Source organism: Meleagris gallopavo, chromosome 6 (assembly GCF_000146605.3).
Source record: "Meleagris gallopavo isolate NT-WF06-2002-E0010 breed Aviagen turkey brand Nicholas breeding stock chromosome 6, Turkey_5.1, whole genome shotgun sequence".
In the NCBI taxonomy this organism is placed as follows: Eukaryota; Metazoa; Chordata; class Aves; order Galliformes; family Phasianidae; genus Meleagris; species Meleagris gallopavo.
Genome location: NC_015016.2, coordinates 44,605,779 through 44,626,624, shown reverse-complemented (window position 1 = coordinate 44,626,624; position 20,846 = coordinate 44,605,779). Strand labels below are relative to the sequence as shown.

General features: G+C 41.7%; 1 protein-coding gene across 1 annotated transcript in view; it reads left to right on the top strand.

The window, feature by feature from the left end:
* The first annotated feature begins 8,583 nt into the window (after positions 1-8,583).
* The window catches only part of TRANK1 (tetratricopeptide repeat and ankyrin repeat containing 1), a 41,267-nt gene continuing 29,004 nt past the window's right edge, over positions 8,584-20,846 (top strand). Inside the window, 8 exon segments of the mRNA XM_010713016.3 lie at positions 8,584-8,807; positions 9,240-9,378; positions 10,994-11,117; positions 12,485-12,635; positions 12,874-12,992; positions 14,878-14,961; positions 17,092-17,230; positions 20,503-20,634. Of these exon segments, the coding sequence (XP_010711318.2) occupies positions 9,245-9,378; positions 10,994-11,117; positions 12,485-12,635; positions 12,874-12,992; positions 14,878-14,961; positions 17,092-17,230; positions 20,503-20,634 (883 nt within the window). The 5' untranslated portion in view covers positions 8,584-8,807; positions 9,240-9,244.

Below are 20,846 nucleotides of genomic sequence, written 5' to 3'. Positions count from 1 at the left end.
CTGCTGAAAGGGAAGAGCTTCGGTGTGCCCCCCGGCTGAGCGTTGTCTTCATTGGTTTTGGATCCTTTCCCCGGAAAGCAGTGCTGTGTTTGAGGTCGTGGAGTGGTCACTTAAAGGCAGACTTGTTCATCTGAGAGGGAGCTGGGGCACCGGGTGCGCTTTATAAGAAAACCCAAAAGGTCTGTTACCTTTGTATTTACTGCCTGATTTACAGAAATTTAACTTCAGGTTGGTAACATGATTTTAGTGCAAATGGGAACGGGCTTTGCATTCTCAAGAAAATGTGCAAAAAGGAGTGTTTCTTACCAGAGCTTTTACCTGTGTGCAATTAAACGTGCCAGGTGTGAGCTGCAAACTGCACAGGCTTGAAGTCTTTGCTGTTAGGGGAATCTTGCTGGGTTTTTTTGTTAGTTTTCAGTTTTTATTCTCCTTTCCAGATATTTTACTATCCTGAGCTAATCTAGAGCCCATTTGTTACCATTGCTTTCGTACTGGGTCGTCACTGTTTGATGATGGGATCATCATCAGGCTGAGTAAACAAGAGCAGCAGTGTAAATACCTCCCTCTTGGACTGGGTTAGGGCTGGTGTGGCTGAGCTGGATGGCGGACTGTGGGGTTGTTGTTTCAGGCCATAGGAAGTGGGATTAACTATTTCCACTGTTCTGTGAATTTTTGTTGTTATTGTTTGTAAAACAGTAATGACACCTTCTAGATAGAATATTGGACGTGTTTTCAGTAGTGCTACTTTGTAAATATTTGTATGTATTCACAGTGTTTTTCCAGAAAATACAACTTTGCCTTTGCCTTATTTACCACCCTTTCTCTGAGGTGTAATTTGTTACTGATAGATTACAAAGAGGGGAAGGATCATTTGAAACTGAAAGAAAAATTCTGTTTTGTTTCACTTAGCAAAACAAGGTTGGCTGGGGAGCAAAGCCAAACCCAACACCGCTGCCAACTACAAAGCAGCCTTCAAAGAGGGACAGTCCCCAAGTGCTAGATATGAGTTCAGGCTGCAAGGGAAGGAGGAAGAGTGCTAAGAGATAGCACCCTAAATCAAGGATGGTGGGGCATGGCTGTGTGTGAAGACCTTTGTTGCCAGATTGGTCAGCAACACGTGAAGGTCTTGCCTGCAAGCTGAGAGATGCAGTTCTTCTGTCAGTGGCGTTTTTTCCAGGGACTTTCCCAAAATGAGATGCAGTCTTAATGATATGAAGATACCATATGGGATTAAGGATGGACCCAGGAAGTTTGGGACTATAGAAAGCCAGTCTGCCAGGACTATGTAGTGCAGCTAATGGATGTAAAGTTCTGATTCCACAGGGAGCAGGTGCAGAGCTGCTGTCCTGGTGTGTGGGTGCCTGTCTTGTATCCTGGGACGAGAATTGGAAAATGTTGTCTTGTTATGGTAGCATGCTTTTGATTCCTGTTGCCTTGCCATATTTAAATCATAGAATCATAGAATCTTTGGAGTTGGAAGGGACCTGTGAAGGCCATGTATTCCAATTCCTCTGCAATGAACAGGGTTACCATAACTAGATCAGGTTGCCCAGAGCCTTATCCAGCCTCACCTTGAAAGTCTCCAGGGATGGGGCATCAACATCACTGGGCAACCTGTTCCAGTTCCTCACCACTCTCACTGTATAAGATTTTTTTCCCTGTATCTAATCTGAATCTACCCTCTTTGAGCTTGAATATTGCTTCCTAGCATAGTGCCTTTCCTGCATGTGTGTCAGCCACAAATCTAGCCTCTTGAGGATTCACTGGTAACACTTTAACAGCAACCTTATGTTTAGATTTTTAAGTTGCTGCAAGGCAGCAGGCTGACCCTGTACTCGGGCTGGGTTTAGTCCTTTTTTGGTGGCCCTGCTGCTGGTTGTGCTTCTAAAAGGGAGCTGAGCTGCAAGCAGGGCTGGCTACGTGCTCTTGGTGTGTGAGGAGCTGGAGTTATCAGTCAGCTGGGCTTAGTTATGAGTAATAATTGCTTTATAACAGTGTGCGTAAATAGAAACCGGTGCTCAGCATTATCTGGAAGAAGAGGACCTCAGGAGATTTTTGTGGCTAGCCCTGCCCACAGCAGGACCCTGGAGCAGTGCGTGAGTCTGCCCATGTTTGTCTTCAGCTTCCCTCATTTCACCCAGGCCTTGCACACATCTTCTGCTTATCTGCTTTGTAAGCAGCATTCGAGATAGTAACGGAACATCGAGACATCTGTGCTAATTGTACCCCAGTATGTGGTGTGCATGTGCCACAGGTCAATAAGACTGTGCCCTACAGTCAGCAATTTGCTCCAGAACCTGGAGAAAGCTCAGTGCAAGCTGGGGGGTGGTCAGGGATGTTTCATCTAGCTCAGGCACCAGCAACTGCTTAATATCTCAGAAGCAAACCTATGGAGGTGAAAAGTCTCACAGCTAACTTTTCAGATACAGGCAAAGCACTTGTGTGTGAGACATGGTGCTAAACGTGGCAATAGCCCATGGGTTTGGGGGGTTTGTAGAATCATAGAATAGCTTGGTTTGGAAAGGACCTTAAAACCCATCCAGTTTCAACCCCTTTCTATAGGCAGGGCTGTCGCCCACCAGACCAGGCTGCCTGGGGTCCCATCCAACCTTGTCTTCAGCATGTCCAGGGGTAAGGCAGCCACAGTTTCTCTGGGTAGCCTGTGCCAGTGCCTCACCACTCTTGAAGTGAAAAATTTCTCTAGGACTGCTGGTTTTGTCTGGATTCTAGATCTAGATCTAGATCTAGAAAGGTAACTGTTTGCAAGGTGTTGTTTTGCATTGCAGAGTGAGAAAGTGTTTTACTTTCTGAATGAAACAATTTGAAAGGATCAGCTTCTCCAAGGTGAGCTGACATTTGGCAAGGGTTAGAAACAGCCCACATGAGATACTGCCAGAACACTGGATTAAAATGTCTCAGTATCTACAAATATCAGTATGACATTTTCCAGTCCAAACAGATCCTTGAGAATGGCCGTGCCAAAATCTCATCTCTTTCTCTTCTTCCACATGAGTTCTCTTAATATGTCCATTTAGGCCTTGTAACTTCAAACCCGTTCATATTGCTTGCAGAAATTGTGTGTTTTATCTCTGCCACTTTTCCAAGGCTTCCTCTCAAAGCACAGACTGTTTCAAGACTTTTTGCTTGCCATTTCAGTACAAGATGGAAAAGCAAAGCTTCTGTATGAAGTATTTTTCTGCTTTTCAATCTGAGAGAAGCAGTGCATGCATTCAAGGTAGACGTCTCTAAACTGGCTATTAGGCAGGTAATGGGTGCCTAAAGGCTGCCTGGTGAGGAAATATGGGCTCCCTGAATGTTGGTGAAATGTGCATTATGGAAAGCGGTAGTGCCTCAAGAATAAAAACATTGTAACACAGGGTAACACCATAGGATTGAGACTTGTAGGCTTGACCTCCAGTGCCAACAATAATTAAAAGCCTTGCTGTGTAGAAACTTCCTCTTTTCCTCTATAAACAAGCACTTGCTGCACTGGCTGGGATGGAGTTAATATTCTTGGTAGTGGCTGGCAGGGTGCTGTGTTTTAGGTCTGTGACCAAAACAATGCCGATAGCACACTACTGTTTTAGCTCTTGCTGAAGCAGTGTTTGCACAGCATCAGGGCTTTCTCTTTTCCTCACTTTGTCCTCCAGTGAATAGATTTGGGGGTGCACAAGAGTTTGGGAGGCACAAACAGGCAGATAACACCACGGAGATACTCTGTGCTGTACCACGTCAAGCTCAATGATAAAATGTGAGAGGAGGAGTTTAGGAGGTTTTAAAGCATGTAAACTGGATGGAGATGGAACAAGTGAGCTGCTCGGGTTCACTTTCAGATTTATGAAGTTTTCAGAAAGCACAAGATGGCCTCTTGGAAGCAGTGTAAAGACCACCACATTTTTCAAGGATGAAAAATTGGTTTTGTGGGCGTTTGGGTTTTCAAGGTTTCTGCTGAAGCAAGAGGAATCACACTTAGCTTTGTAAGCCCCCAGACAGTCCTGCTTTTGAGGACAGTCTGATTGAAGCAGTTCAGTGGGATGTAGAGTACTGTGATAACTCAAGAGTGGAGTAAATGGGCATTTTTCACACTGGCAGTATGCTGGGTTTAACCTGGCAGGCAGCTGAACACCACGCAGCTCACTCCTCCCTCAGAGGGATGGGGGAGAGAACTGAGAAGTGCAAGAACTTGTGGTTGGAGATAAGGACGGTTAATAAACTGAAAAGGAGGAAAGGGGGAAAAAAGACCAACCGCACAAACTAAAACTCTAATAACAACAAAAAGTGCCCAAAGGAAGTGATGCACAATGCAGTTGCTCACCACCCACTGATCAGTGCCCAGCCAGCAGCCCCATGGCCAGCTCCCCCAGTTTTGTTGCTCAGCACAAGAACATATGGCACAGAATATGCCGTTTGGCCACTCTGGGTTATTTGTCCCAGTCCTGTCCTCTCCCAGCTCCTCATCCCCCAGCCCCTCGCTGGCAGGACAGTATGAAGAGCTGGAATGCCCTTGGCCTTGTGCAGTGCTGCTCAGCACCAGCTGAAACATAGCTGGGTTATCTGCACCGTTTTTCTCCTCAATCCAAATCACAGCGTCATACCAGGCACTATGAAAAAAATTAACCCTATCCCAACAAAAAGCAAGACAGAACAGTAGAAGTTGGAGCTGATTGTGATGATTTAACTGCATAATCTTATGTCGTAATTCTTCAAGTGTAAGTGGATGTGCTTCATTTTGCTGCCACAGTCATTCTAGTGGTCTCAGGAGCCATACAAACAAGTTAATGGGTGTCATGGTGTCATTTTTGTTCTTGGTATTCCGTATCATAACATCATGTAGTGCACTGGGAGTCAAAGAGGTAGTGTTCCAGTTCTGTGGATCATGGATAGTTCTGGGTATATCTGTCTCAGAAGAGAAGAACTACATCTCCCAGTGGACTGTTCACTCTTCTGTTTCCGTTGTCTGTTCAGAGGGAAAGAGAAAACTGTTTGTAAATCACGAAACACTCCTTTTCCCTTCCTGATCATCTCAGCAGCATGTGTGCTCCCTCGCTGTCTCACCTTCAGCATTAGAGTAAGGTCTTCGGTTTTTGGACACTCTCTTTCTCATTTTATTTGATTTATTAGCTTCAATTCTAATTATATTGTACTATAGTGCGTTATCTGGCATTCCGAGATCATATTTAGTGAATCAGTTTGTTTCTCCTCAGATTATTGCTGCTGTTTTGTTTTTAGGTCCATCTCTCTACCCTTTCTCCCCTTCCCCTTCCTGGGGTGTGAGTCTCTACCCCACTAGTCACAGAACTGGGCCAAACCAGCCTGTAAACCACTGATGTTTTTGAGAATGCAGGCATAGCCCACCTTGGCTGGGAAAAGACGTTCTTTTAGAACAAATCTCTCTTTACTTTCAGAGAGCTTCATTAGAAATCTTATCAGTACTGCAGGTCCTGTACTGAAAACATGGCCTTGAAAGTGCAGGCGGACTGCCAGTATTCTGGGATATTTGTAAACTTTTTGGGTGCTGCTAGCTTGCTTTTGTAAAGAGAAAAAAAAAATGCTTTCTCTTCTAAAACTGCTCTTCAAGGGATTGCATTCCGTAATTTTTTCTCTTTTAATGCTCAGAACATGCTGGGTCTTAATTAAGTTTGCCACTCTGCTCTGTGGAGCTATAGGTATATATGATGAATTAAAAGCACTGATGGAAATAACTACCTGGTATCTGCATACAAGGTGGCATGCAACTCTAGAGGGAGATGCTAATATAGAACTTGGGATTTTTAAACAGTCTCCCAGTCTCTCCCTTGAATCCTTTATGCATGTTTTGAATGCTCATCTGATCATCTTGTCAGTCTCCCTGAATATGCTCCTCATCATTTCACTCACTATCTGTATTTATCATATTTTGAGGAAGCCTTCCCCAAAGCCAGAGAATACTGAGTAGCAGGGAGTGCGGAGGGACTTGGGAGAGACTTCAGAGAAATGGGCATTGCCAGTGTCGTGGAACTTTACTCCTGAACATCTGCAAGATCCTTAGAGCCTAGCTCTAAATACCTAGGCAGGTATTTAGACAGGGATGTTGCAGCTCAGGCAGATCTGAGGAGGCACAAGTGATTTGGGGCCTGGCTAATGCTTATCGGGCCTTATTCAATACTATCTCAGAGAGCAAGAGAGTCTCCAAACCAAAAGGGAGAGTCTCCAGGAAAGAATCCCAAGGGGGAGAATCCCCAGGTCCAGAAAAAGAGTCTTCTAGCTGAGAAACAAGATCTCCAAATTGAGCGAGTCTCTGAGCTGAGGATGGAAGTCTCCAATCTGAGAATCTCCATTCTGAGCAAGACACCCTCCACTCTGAACAGAACACCCTCCAAAATGAGTGAGATACTTTCCAATCCAAGCTACAGTCTCCAAACTGAACAAAACAAACTCCAATCTCAGTGAGACAGCCTCCAAGCTGAACATGACAGCCTCCGAGCTGAACAAGACAGACTTTGAGCCAAGCTGGAGAGAAAGAGCATTGAAACTGACCGACCTGATCAATCACACAAAACACCAGAATCGATGTCAGTTGCCCATGTAAGAGAATGGAAATTGAAACAAACATTTCCTCGTTTAGAACAGAAGAAAGAGGAAGAAGGTACTGTAAGAGAAGAGAAAAAAATAGAACAAAAAGATCCAGGGGAATGGCCCCTATTTCCAGGGGAGGAGCCCTCAGCAAGACACCAAGGAGGCTAAAAGAGAAGAAGAAGGTAAGGAAGACATTGTCACCATTACTACTTGACCTCTGAAAATGGCTGAAATTTGAGGTTCGAGACAAGATTTTTCACTTCCCCTTTCTTGGGGTGTGGGTGCATGGATCTCCCTGCCCCACTAGTCATGGGGGCTGAATCAGCCCATAAACTGTTGACAATGGGTCATCTTATTTAGCTCTTTTTTTTCTCATTTTCTTCCTTTGAAGGACGAGGACTCAGCATTTCCTTGACCATGAGTCTCTTGGACCTGAGAGTTTTCCCAAACAAGTTTGTGTTTTATGAAGAAACCCCTACTTTTGGAAAGGAACCTGTCTCACCAAGGCAAAGTCTCTTATTAGTTATGTTCAGATGCATTTGTGGTCCAGGCATTTCCTCTTTCCTTGTGCCAATGGGAGGCATAGGAATGGGTGCCATTTTTGATCAATGCTAATGTTGAGTAGCTGCACTCAACACTATGCACTAGGTGACAGTCTTCTGTTTTTTGTGTTAAAACTGTGTATGCTTCAAGAAAATGTTAGGCAATAGCAAGACATACTGTGTTAGTACAGCAGTTCTGGGTAATTTACTTACATGTCAGATTTGCATGTCTGTGCATCTCTTGGGTATAGTTGCTAAAGCCTTCAGCAGGCATTCCCAGTGATTTAAGTGACTATGGTTTGGGGTTTTGGCTGGCAAGCTGGAAAAGCATGGGAATGTGTTCTGCTGGAAATCTGCTCTGAGGGGGGAGGTTCTTATTTAACCTTCTGATGGTGTGAAAAGAAACAAAGAAAAAAAAAAAGATGGAACTATATTTTAGCATTTGTTTTTTATTTCCCCCCTTTTTATTTCTCCCCCTTAAATAATGTTCATAACATGCAGTGTCCAAAAGACCCATGTAAGGTATGAGAACACTTGACTTGCTGTCTCATAAGGAGTTTTGAAACTCTATATTATATGCACATGGTTCAATGAAGTGATGATTTAATTTGCATGGCATAATTGTCATAATTACTCTTCCAGTACTGCCTTGTCATCATACCCTGACCTTGCACAGATGGAACCTTTTATTAGTCAGTGTATAGTCGGTTTCATCTATATCCAGGAACTTAAATAGTTCTTCCTGCAATGTTTGCATTGCATACATCATCACGGAGCATTATTCGTTTAAATAAATAAGGCCTAATTTTGAGTGGCTTTTCTGCAGCCAGACAGAGCAGCCTTGCTCTGAGCTTTGCTGTAGCACCTGGTTCTCTTGTTGTTGCCTTTGCAGAGGTGTGCACTGCTTCTCCTGTAGGCTCACTGCATTTCACCTGATGGAGCATCTCCACGCAGACAAGGCACAGTGCCACCCATAGCATGCCTCTTAATCCTCTGTACAGTACAGCAGCCTTTTGGGTTTGCCTTGGGAACCTATGGAGAAAATCAGTGTTACTTGGTGCTTTGCCTGTGGGCTCATACACTTAAAAATACCTCGTTTGGTCTGCTGTGAAAAGCCTTTACAGCTTCTATCAGTAGGCTGTGATGTTACAGGTTGTCTCTGGTTCTGTTCCACGTTGGTTAACACCAGGATAATTAGTAAACCTGTGCATTCCTTCTGGGGTTATTAATCTTATTTGCTAGTACTGAGATTTTTGAGACTAACAGAGACTTTCACAGGTAATGGAAATGGCTTTTAATGGTACAATCCAGTGGTGAAGAACGATTCTGCTCAAGACTTTTTGATTGTTTCATCTGTGATCATTATGTGCTGTCTCACAGCATACATGCGGCTGTTTTTCCCCTCGTATTTGTTCACCTGCTTCTTGAAATGGTGATTACATTTATGCAAGGAGATTAACTTTACAGTTTTAATTATGAAATGCTTTTTCTATCACTTTCAGCTGATGCCTGTTTCAACCTTTGATTTCTCCGAGTGCTGGATATGTTTATTTCAGCAACGATTTTCAATTTCTTCAAAGGTCTTCAGGCACTACTAATAGACTGACATCACAGCAGTTTCATGCAGTCATCAAGTTTCAAAGCGATTTTGTGTACATTGGATTATTAAATGTCTTGCTGGAAAGGCTGGACAAAGGAAAAGTCATAAAGGTAAATAAAAAGCAAGTTAATTAGTTTTGTCTTTAACTAATTGAAATGTATAGCTTCGTGTATTTCTTAACTATATGAACTGTGTTGTCTCAGATTTATATCCTCCTGCTTTTAAAGAGTGTGAATGCATTTAAATAATTTGGAATCTTAATTTTAAAAAAGAAAGTTCAAGACCCAAGGGAAACAATGAGAAAAATGTGATTAAAAAATAGCTGGGAAGTTGATGTATCAAAAGCATAGATGAGGTTGGTACCTGAGTTACATTTTACTATTCCAACTGCAGATAGCAAAAAGATGTACTCTTTCATCCTACTTTTCAAAGATGCAAAACCTAAAATGAAAGTTGAAATGGATTTTGGGGAATGATGTCTCTCATCATCACTGATTGTTGGTTTTTTGTTTTTTTTTTTTTGCTTTTTCTTCCTCTTGCAGTTAGCATGGATGCCATGGAATATGCACAGTTTATGAAACAAGATGGGAATCAGGATTTTAAAAATGGAAATTACACCTTGGCCATCAGGAAGTATGATCAAGCTCTGTATATGCTCATTCAGTTAAGGCAATGGGGCCTGTAAGTATTCTTTAATTACAAGCTTTGAGCTGTAGGACAGTCAGAAATGTGTTCAGTTCTGTGGTTAACTCAGAACTATATTTCTTCCCCTGACACATGATTTTCTTATGTCTTTTGTCACGCTCTTTGCTGTATCGGTTTTATAATTAAGGAGGAATTGCTGTTCTTTATGTATCATGTGGGAGATAAGTTAGCAACTTTAATCTAAATGTTTTTTTTACGAGCATTGATAATAGCTATAATTAAGGTCCAAATCATTTCCCCAAACATTATGTTGGTTTGTGTTAAATTAGTTCTGCTTTGTAGCTGAGATGTTATGGATTGATGTTGCTGTTGTTCTGCCAGTTACTGGGAGAACGTGGGTGTCTGTTGTTACATGGATCATTGATTATTTTGAAAACAATTCATGCAGGTTACTTTGTTCTTGGTATTTGAGCTTTCCTGGTGTTCCAAAATAAGTTCAAAACTAACTTCAGCCAAAGAGTTCTGTGGATATTTCTTTCCAAATGCCAAGTGCTTGTTGTCTTCAGTTAACACTGATTGCTAACGTGATGGTTAATGGTTAAGTAGTTGGGCATTATGTTGACTTCTAAATATTCATTATTACCATGTATTAGCAACGCTATGAACCTGATGTAACACCAGCCATTAATTTAGTTTGACTGTTTGCCATTAGACAAAGGATGGTAAAACGTAGTCTGGAGCTGTGCTGGCAGTGAGGTAGAGCCAACAAGGCCATCTCCACCAGGCTCTGATTCTGCCCTTTGCGGGGAGTGGGGCTTTCTCTTCCCACTGGGGTCTACTCCTGAGCATTCCCTTTCCCCTTGCTGTAGGTTGCCTTGGCAAGATTTGCTTACATGTGAGAGTGTGCTCCGAAAATGTTCAATATAGTTTAAACAACTTTCTTGACTGTAAATTGCCAGGTAGAAATAAGATAGAGGGTGCAGCACCATGCCACAAGATATTTGTTTGAGCACAGATAAGACAGACTTTTCAGGCTCCCTACTACCCTGTGTAGTACTTTAAATTTTGGGAAGCTTTTTCCAGAAATTCTTCCATCCAGATGCACGTATTTCAGTACATTCAGTTCTCTGAAATATGTTTATTTCTTCAGCTGACATAAATATATATAATTTTGATGACATCACCAACTGATGATATAGTAAAACACTTTCTGGTTGTGTTTTGTTGTCTAGCATTTGTTTCACCTTTCCTGTGTCCGTTCTCTCCCATTGCTGGCTACTGCCTTTCACTAAATACCCAGATGTCTCTAGGTTTTCTAAACTGTCACTAAACTCTCATAGCATCATAGAATATATTGCATTGGAAGGGACCCACAGGATCATGGAGGTCAGCACTTTCTACAATAGTCCAGTGGGTAGACCTTCTGCTTCAGAAGGGAGTAGAATGTCATTAAGATACCATTAGGGTGCCACTGAGAGATTTTGTAGCTGATGTTCCAATTGTATTCGCTCTCTACAGCTCTGTTTTACCCTATGAGTTAGTTAGGTGGGTGATGTGTGCACTTTTTCTTGTTGCTAACTACAAAGTACCTTGTATTCCTTTTTTTTTTTTTTTAATTGAATAAGCAGTAATGCTGGTAACTTTTTTTCAGGTGTTCTGGGGACATAGCTGTATTATACTGCAACAAATCAACTTGCCTGTACAATCTTGGTAAATGGAGAGAAGCAATGCATTCAGCCTTTGAGAGCTTAAGCTGGGACCCACATTATGTTAAGGTATGCACATGTTGAAGCTGGCAACTTTTTGCCTGCATTATGTTTTAAACCAAGTGCCAATATCTGCTTTTTGTTGTGTTCTGTTTTTAAGATGTACTATAGCATAAAAATTACAGAATCAGTATTGGGCTGTGCACATGAACATCAAAATTACTCCTAATATTATTGTAATACTACTTCTAATAAAATTAAGCAGCTCTGTTTTGCTTGCTTGTTGTTTCTCATTCCAGCAGGAAAGGTACCAATGCTTTCAAGAAGATAACTGTTTTTTTAATGTCGCAGACGAGGTGGTAGCAAGTAATAAAATCTTATGCACTCTTTTGATGCTAGGGACCCAGTGTGATGCAGGATTGACCAGGAAATGTTTTGAACAAATTGACTCCACCATGAGTCTGAGATAGTAAAACCTACTTCAGTGGTGAACATAAATGTGTTTAGGTGCCATCTGCTGAAGAACATCTGCATTGTTTTAAATATTGCAAAATGCTACTGAACAGTGACATAATGACTGCATGGGAACTGTTGATCACAGCCTGAACCTCTGATTGACCACCTGAGGCAAGCAATGAGTCAGCTATGAGAGCACAGGTGAAGGAATTCACCTGTGCTACTGGAAGGGGGGAGCCTGGCTGCACCTCTTCTAGATCCCATTTAAGTGCTGACCACCCCTGAGGAAGGATCACTCCTTGTGGAGTTTACTGTGAGCCTGTGATATCAATGAGCATTTCTATTTGTTTTGATTATCGTTCCATCGTGATAATCTTAGTAAGCCTAACTTCTGTATACCTGTTGATTGTACAATTGTATACCTACTGATTGTACAATGACATAAATGTATATTCTGGACCTTGTGACAAGAAACATTTCTGTCCAGGATAGTTGCTAACAGCATGTCTTCTCATCCTTTAGTTATTTTCCACGATATTTTCTACTGCTTTCTCTATCTTTACTATATATATCTATATCTATTTATTGCTCTTTCATAGCATGCACAATGACATCAGTAGCACAGTGTGAATTGCAAGGGATTTCGATTGCTTTTCTGGAGGGTGTATGTGTGTGAGAAGCTGTGAAAATAGCACTACGTGCCATTTTATACCATACTTAATGAATTTAGGAGAAAATGATACCTTTTTGTTAACTTTTCTGGAACAGGCTGTCCAGGGGGGTTGTGAAGTCTCCCTCTCTGCACATATTCAAAACCCACCTGGATGCCTACCTGAGCAGCCTGCCGTAGGGAGCCTTCTTTAGCAGGAGGTTGGATGATCTCTGGAGATCCTTTCTAACCCCTGAGATTCTGTGATTCTGTTGTCAAGATCTCTGAATGTTTTCCTAACAATGGTCTTTTTTGTTTTCTTTTTTCATAGGCTTATTATAGAGCTGGCCACTCGCTGATCATGTTATCAAACGCATGTAACGCGATTTCTATGTTTCACAGAGGTTTGACTCTTCTAAATGCTTCTGTAGACCAAGCTCAAGTTGCTGATTTTATAGCAGGAATCTTCACAAGTGTCAATGGTAAGCTCAAATTAAAAGCTTAATTATTTTAAGAACCACTCGGTGGTGATGGACTCATTTTTCTCCATGTTTAAAGAAGACTGATCGGTGACCAAGGGTTGTCATGCTAAAGAAGTCAGATGTTTGCTCCCTATTAGCATTCTCCTGAGTATTAATACTAAAGCTGTTGCTCTGCAGTGAAGCAATTTAATTGGAGACCACAACTTTACATACTTTTCATAACTGCTTACTCTTGCAGATGAACGAGTCTTGCCACAAACTTTCTACCCCGCATGTGATTATATTTTCAGAGCAAAGTTTGATGCACTGATTTGGCAATCTGTGATGGAAAAGTTGGCTCAGAAAGGGAAGTGGCAGGTAAGTCTGTCCCAGTGAAGAGAAAACAAATGTTACATACTCGCTTCTTGGCCTTTTGGCTAAGATCAAGTATAGTGTAGTACTGTTGCACAAAAAGGTAGTCATTAGTACCTGTTCAGGGTAAGCTTGTGTTACCTCCAAGATAAAAAAAAAAAAAGCAATTAATTTTAGTGTTCCTTGATTCAACTGTCTTGGTTTTTAGACTTGAAAAATATTCTTAGTTCAAAATAATTTCCAAAATTCGTTTCTCAAAGGTATACAACAAAGTTAAGATTCCACTTGTCTCCTGCTATTATTTCTGCTTTGATTCCACCTCGGGGCTCTATTATTCTTGAAAGACACTGAAGGGATAAAAAATGTATTTATTTGTAGTGTCTTTTCTTTTGGATGAAAGATCCACTCAGTGGAAGTACACAGTTGTTCAATAAAGCCAGATTATTTTGGACAATCAGGAGGAGTATCACCTAAAGTCATTTTTAACCCTCTTTTAAAATAATAACTGTATGAAAAATGGTTCACTGCCATAATTACAGTGTGTTGGTGGCAAGGTGCTGGCAGGGGGCTGTGGGGCTACAGTGTGTGCTGAGGCTGGGTCTGCCCCATGCTCGGCATAGCCAATTTCCAGCCCCCTCCAACAGCCACACTGCAGGGCATGGCTGGGCCCCAGTGGCCATTGGTGGGAGCCTCAGGGAAACTTGTCTAGGAAAAGGCAAAATGCTGCATGGCAGAGTGAGGAAAAAGTGTGAGAAAGCCCTGTGAGCACCAGGATCAAAGAAGAGGAGCATCTGGCAGCCTTACAAAGTCAACTCACAAGAGTGCCATTCAGGATTTGAAGACACACTCAGGTGGATCAGTACATGATCAATACATACCCACTGCCTTCTGGTGAAGATCCTTTCCCTAATCCCCAGCTACCCCTCCCCAGGCACAGCTCCGTGCTGTTCCCTGGGCCCTGTCACTGCCACAGAGAGCAGAGCTCAGCGCTGCCCCTCTGCTCCCTGTGAGGAGCTGCAGGCCTTGTTTAACTGCATGTGGTTGCTGACTGCTCAGCCTTTACATTTGTTAAGATCTCTCTGCAAGGCCTCTCTGCCCTTGAGGAAGTCCACAGCTCCTTTTAATGTAGTGTCATCCTCAAACTTCTTTAGTATACCTTCAAGTCATGTATCCAAGTCATTGATAAAAGCATTGAAGAGAACTGGCCCTAAAATGAAGCTTTACCCGAGGAATCCCAGAAATAGCTGGCTGCCAGCCTGATGTAATCCTGCTTATTGTAACCCTTGGAGCCCAACCTGAGCTCACCCATTGCATCATGAAAAACAGTACTGAAAGCTTTGCTGAAATCCAAAACCATCATATCTACTGGCTTCCCTTGTTCAGCTAGGTGTGTAATCTTGCTGTGAAAGGGGAGTTATTCATTAGAAAGGACTTTCCCTTCATGAACCTGTGCTGGCTATGACCAGTGGGTGCATTGTCTTTCATGTGTTTTTCAGTAACTCCCGGAATGATCTTCTCTGTAATTTTATCAGGCACTGAAATAGAACTGACAGGCCTGCAATTACATAGTTCTTCTTATCCTTGAAAAAGAATCACTACCAAAGGTGTACTGGAGATCTTTTAGGACAGGATCCTTTCCATGTGGTTTCTATTTCTGATGAGATTTTTATTGGTCATAGGTTCCCACAGACCACTGTAAATATGTTAGCTCAATTGATAAATGAAAAGGGAAATTCAGTGATGTGTTACAATCTTAAAAAAAAAAGATCTGAAATGTTGTTAGCCCATGTTTCCTAAAAAGTCCATGTTAGCCCACTCTCCTAAAAAGTCTAGTGATGCAGTGAAAAACAAAGTTTCTAAGCACACTTATCACCACTGTTTTGTTTCCTAGTCTTTTCTGTTGTTGTTGTCCAAGAAGAAAGACTTGCCCACCGATCTCACAGTCAACCAGTTACCACTGAAAAATCTCTTTGAGGTAAAGTGACAAGCTTTTTAAGTTTTGTGTCTATTTCTTTTCTTTCTGTTCTCTTTAGTGGGAGATTTTCTGTCCTGTGGGCAAGGTGAAAGCAGATGAAAGAAAAATAAAATGAAAAATAATACATGGTTATGTTAAGTAATATATGATTATGTTAAATAATCTGTTTTGTCTCTTTTCATCTGATCATTAAAAGGATCCTTAATTTGTATAGTTTTTGTATGCAATTTAGTATTTCCTTTTTATTGGTCACCAAAAGATATCTTCCTCTCAAGGGCAGCAAGCTATTCATGTCAGACCTGGAACCTGACACTAAATTTAATGTAGAAAAATGTTTGACATCTGTTAAGTTGAATGTGTTTTCCAACCAGGATGACTTTTATTATTCCTGGGTTAGGGTGGTATTATGTTTTGCAGGCTTGCTTCTGGACTGCTTCATGATACTGCATTTCATTATGAGAAATTGAGCTCATTGCTGTGTTGGAATTTGTCTTTACTCAGTGCCCCAAATTTTTGGTATGTTGCTTTAGATACAGGCTGCTAAACTGGCTCCCTGAAGGCTTACCTTCCAGATACTGTAGGGGGGTTTGGCAAGCTGGAAATGTATAGACCAAGTAGCCACAACTCTAATGCCTTTCACTGAAACAATGGCATCTGCAGCAGAAGTCAATCTGTGCCCACCTTGTGCATGTGAAGCAGCAGCTGATGTGCGTAGTAATATCATGCTAAGTTTCTGAAGGCAGTACACAGTGCATGTATCTGCTACTATGCAGTGGTTGCCCATCCTGTTTCAGTAACAGTTGAGGTAAAGCATTTCTTGTGGACCATTACAAAGCAGGTGTGTTTACACAAGCATGCCATGGTTAGCTAGCATTGGACAAGTATGCTGTGGTAATGCCAGTCAAGGAGCTTCAATTGGACTTCATGCTACCCTCTTTCATACCTCATGCATTTGATCAGCTCTTTGCAGGGAGAGAGGTGGGTCAGAGTCCAGGCCCTGAAAGATCAATGAACACTGCTTATCTTTTGCAAAAATGAGAGGAAAATGTGGTTTTTGACAGCTGGAACTTCCCCTGCTGCCACCCTGTAGTTTGTTGTATTTTATTTTTGTGACTGTGCACAAACAGTACTGCTTGCCAGTCAAAATTTGGCGTGAAGTGCTAGAAAGAAAGATTTATTTGTGGATGTTGGAAGGCTGTGCAAAGCCTGCTATTTAAAAAATGACTGGCACAAGTGTAGCAGTTATGTCTAAACACTGTTTTTGAGCACCCCCTCGTGACCAGATCCTCCTCGCATGTTATCTCAATTTCCCTCTGAGCTTCTTTTGCTCACCTCCAGAGTTCCTGTGTCAATGTCCTGTTGCTTGTAGGCTGTGCTTGAAGCTCATTAAATCCCTGATAAAACATCCTTTTTTGGTTCAAATTTTTCCTTCTCAGATTGTGTGCTTTCAGTCCTGGTGTGTAAATTTCCCTGTAAAATTCATACTTAACAGCTTTTCTTTGTGTGAACAGTTTTATTATCGTTGCTGTCTTAATAATGCTAGATGCTTCCTGGGCTGGATGAGAGAATGAGGTGTTGTTCTGCTTTCTATTGATGGGATTCCTGAGCTGTATGAGATGTTACCTGGGTTGTCTATACCTCCTTTCCTCAATCAGTAATTCCTGTTTTCCAATTTAAAACATTTCTTCAGTCTTTTCTTGCTTTAGGATAACTTGCAGAAGCTGCCTCATCTGAGCTTAGACAGTACAATACCTACTTACAGCAACATGTGCACTGGAATGTAGTAACATTTGATAGACTTGTATAGCAGAAAGTTGCCATCAATTACAGGGAAGAAATACAGAAATATGTATTACAAAATAGGCTTCAAATTCAGTGTTTTTCAGAGCAGGAGAAGAGTCTTTCAAAATTCACTAACATCTCATTGGAGAAATGTATTTGCTTTGAACTCCTACTGGATCTGTTACGTTTATTGTAAATGTTTCATTTTACAATGAATATGACTTGGTTGTTACTGTTCCACCAATTCCAGACCAATTCATAAAAAAAGATATTGTGGAATTGTGATTTTAAAGGAATGTCTTTTGTGAATATAAAATAACATGTTGTAATTCTTTTCTTCATTATCAGACTTTTGAGTTGTATGGATGTGATGAGACAATGCAAAGTGTAGCAGAATTAGTCAAATGGCTGATTTCCATTGGGGCAAAAGTTGAATCCATTGGAGTTCATCCCCTTCATGCTGTTATCAGACTGTGTATCAAAGCAAGTAAGTGACATCCTCTGTTAAAATAAACCAAATGTTGTCATCTTCAGAGAAAAAGCTGTCATGGTTTTATGATTTTTGGTTATTGGTATTCCACATCATAACATCATGTAGGGCACTGGGAGTGTAACTGTTAATGCTCAAGTTCTGGGTACCTGCCCGGAAGAGAAGAAGAACTACATTCCCCAGGGGACTTTGTGGTCACAGAGAGGAGAGAACTCCTGCAAGGTCACCTTTTTTGTCCGCTCTTCTTTGTCAGCTCTCCTCCTGTCTCTGCTGCTCAACTGGACTGCACATCTCACCTCAGCTTTATGGTGAGGCCTATCCAGCTTTCAGACATTCTCTCAATATATTTGATTTATTAGCTTCAATTCTAATTATATTGTATTATAGTGTGCTATCTTGCATTCCGATACTATATTTAGTAAAGTAGTTTGTTTCTCCTCAGATCGTTGCCACTGTTTTTAATTATTTTGTGGTCCCCTACTTCCCTTTTTCCAGAGGTGCGGATTTTGCGAAATCCCTCCACCCCGCCAGTCATGGAACTGGGCTGAACCAGCCCATAAACCGTTAACATTCTTGGTGGAGAATGCAGGCAAAAGCTGCTTTTTAGCTTTTTAGAACAAATCTCTCTCTGCTCTCGGAGAACTTTGTTGGGAAAGTTTATCTTTTTCACAGGTGCTCACTGAAAACTTGACCTTGGAAGTCCAGGCAGACTGCCAGTATTCTGGGATATTTGTAAACTTTGAGCACTGCTATCTTGCTTCTGTAAAGAGAGAAAAAAAAATGCTTTCTCTTCTAACACTGCCTCTCAAGGGACTGCATGCCATCGTTTTTTCTTTTTTAATGCTCAAAAAATACTGGGCCTTAATTAAGTTTGCCACTTTGTTCTATGGAGCTATAGGTATATACAATTGATTGAAAACACTGATGGAAATACATACCTGGTATCTGCATACAATGTGGCATACAATTCCAGAGGGAGCTGCTAATTCTACAGAACTTGTGATTCTTAAGCAGGCTCCCAGTCTTGCCTTTGAATCCTTTAAGCATATTTTTTGAATGCTCATCTGATCATGTTGTCAATCTCCCTAAATGTACTGTTCATCATTTCACTCAGTATTTGTATTTATCATATTTTGAGGAGCCCTCCCCAAAACCAGAGAATACTGAGTGGCAGAGAGTGTGGAGAGGCTTGGGAGAGACTTTAGAGAGATGGACATCTTCGGTGTCATGGAACTTTACTCCTGAACACCTGAAAGACCCTGAGAGCTTAAACAGATATTTGAGACAGGGATGTTGCAGCTCAGGCAGATCTGAGGAGGCACAAATGATTTGGGGCCTGGGCTAATGCTTATCGGGCCTTATTCAACACTATCCCAGAGAGGGAGAGAGTTTGTGAAATTGAGAGAGAGTGTCTGAGAGCTGAAAGGGAGAGTCTCAGGGAGACGGTACAAAATGAGCGAGAGAGTCTCCAAGCTGAAAAGGAGAGTTTCCAGGAGACACTCCGAGCAGAGAGGGAGAATCTCCAGGCTGAGCGAGAGAGTCTCCTAGTTGAGAGAAAAGACCTCCAATCCGAGAGAGATGCCCTCCAGATTGAGAGAAACTCTCTGCAGTCATAAAGAGAAAGTCTCCAAGGCGAGACACAGGATCTCTGGGTTGAGAAAGAGAGTCTCCTAGCCAGGAGAGAGAATCTCAAAACCTAGCAAGAGTGTCTCTGAGCTGAGAGAGGAAGTCTCCAAGCCGAAGGGGAAAATCTCCGAGCTGAGAGAAGGAATCTCCAATCTCGACAAGATGCTTTCGAATCTGAGCGAGACTCCCTTCAATCCAAACTGAACAGGACACCCTCCAAATTGAGCGAGACACCCTCCAATCTGAACTAAATACTCTCATAATCGAACAAGACAAACTCCAAGCGGAGCTAGAGGGCGAGAGCATCAGAACTGACCAACCTGATCAACCACAGGAGGCACCACAATTGGTGTCAGTTGCCCCTGTAAGAGGACAGAAAATGAAACGGATCTCAACTCAGTTAGAACAGAAGGAAGAGGAGGAAAGAGGTCCAGAGGAGTTGCTCCGAGATCCAGGATAAATACCTCTGAGTCCAGGGGAGGGGCCCTCAAAGGTCATGGTCACCAATGCCTACGAGGGCAACACAAAGTTGAAAGAGTAAGAGGTGAGCAAGATATCGTTACCATTGTTGATCGATCTCTGAAAATGAATGAAATTCGAGGTCTGAGAGAAGACTTTTCATGTCACCCACGTCACGTCATAAAACCATGACAAAAGCAAATATGATTAAATCAGATCATGTAGGCATGACTTTACATGTATCACTAAAACACAGGAAAGATGTGGAGCTTTTCGAGAGATGCAGAGGAGGGCCACAAAGATGATTTAAGGGCTGAAGCACCTATCTTACAAAGACAGGCTGAAAGAACTGGGCTTGTTTGGCCTGGGAAAGAGAAGGGTATGGGGAGGCCTCATTGTGGCCTTCCAGAATTTAAAGGGAGTTTATAAACATGAGGGAAATCAACTTTTTACAAGGCTAAATAGTGATAGGATAAAGGGAAATGGTTTTAAATTAAAGGTGAGGAGATCTAGATTAGATGTCAGGGGCAGGTTTTTTACTGGGAGTGGTGAGATGCTGGGACAGGTTGCCCAGAGATGTTGTGGATGCTTCATCCCTGGAGGTGTTTGAGGCCCAGCTGCATGGGGCCCTGGGCAACCTAGTTTAATACTTGATCTAGTGGTTGGCAACCCTGCCTGTGGCAGAGGGGTTGGAACTTGATGATCCTTGAGGTCTTTTCCAACCCAAGCCATTCTATGAATCTGTGATTTTTAAGAATTTTGTAAACTCTCTTATTCATTATCTGTGCTTGTTAGCAATAAAAACCTAATATGGATATTCTCTTCTATGTTTTGGAACTATTGTGTGATTGAGGTTCTTTCAGATCCTAGGCATGCCAACTTTGACAAAAATTAAGTATTTCTTCCTGCCACCTCAGTGTGGAACAACATTTTCTGTATGTACTAAAGATTCATGAGTCAACTAAGTGATGCGTGCTGAAAATCAGTGAGAACTTAGTGTCAAGTCTCCCACAATGCAGCTGGTTCGTGGTATCATTTCTCTTGCTTATTTTTTTTTTACCTCCCATACTCCTCATGTGTGAGAAAAACTTTCATACAGGTGCATCTTTACTTTCCATAGGGGGAAAGTATCTATTTCTACTGCATCTATTTACTATAACAAATGTTTTCTTTTATCATTTCAGAAAAGAACCATATTTTCAGATGGTTACTTTCTCAGAGGCCAGACTTGAAGGATAGAATCAACCAGCAAGACAGAGATGGATGCACTCTCCTGCACATCGTGGCATCTTCCAGTGACTATTCCCGGAAACGCAGTAAATGCAGTTCTTTTTTCTTTATTCTTACTCGTGTGGTGATTTTTTTTTTCATATGGAAAAATGAAGAATGGCAGAAAATTTCAGACCCCAGTGTTTACTAGTACATATAAGGAAGAAAATGAGAAAGCCATGTAATCTGAACATAATAACTTAAATATAAGCATTTCAATAATTCCCTTATAAGTCTGTATACTTCATTTGGTGACCTT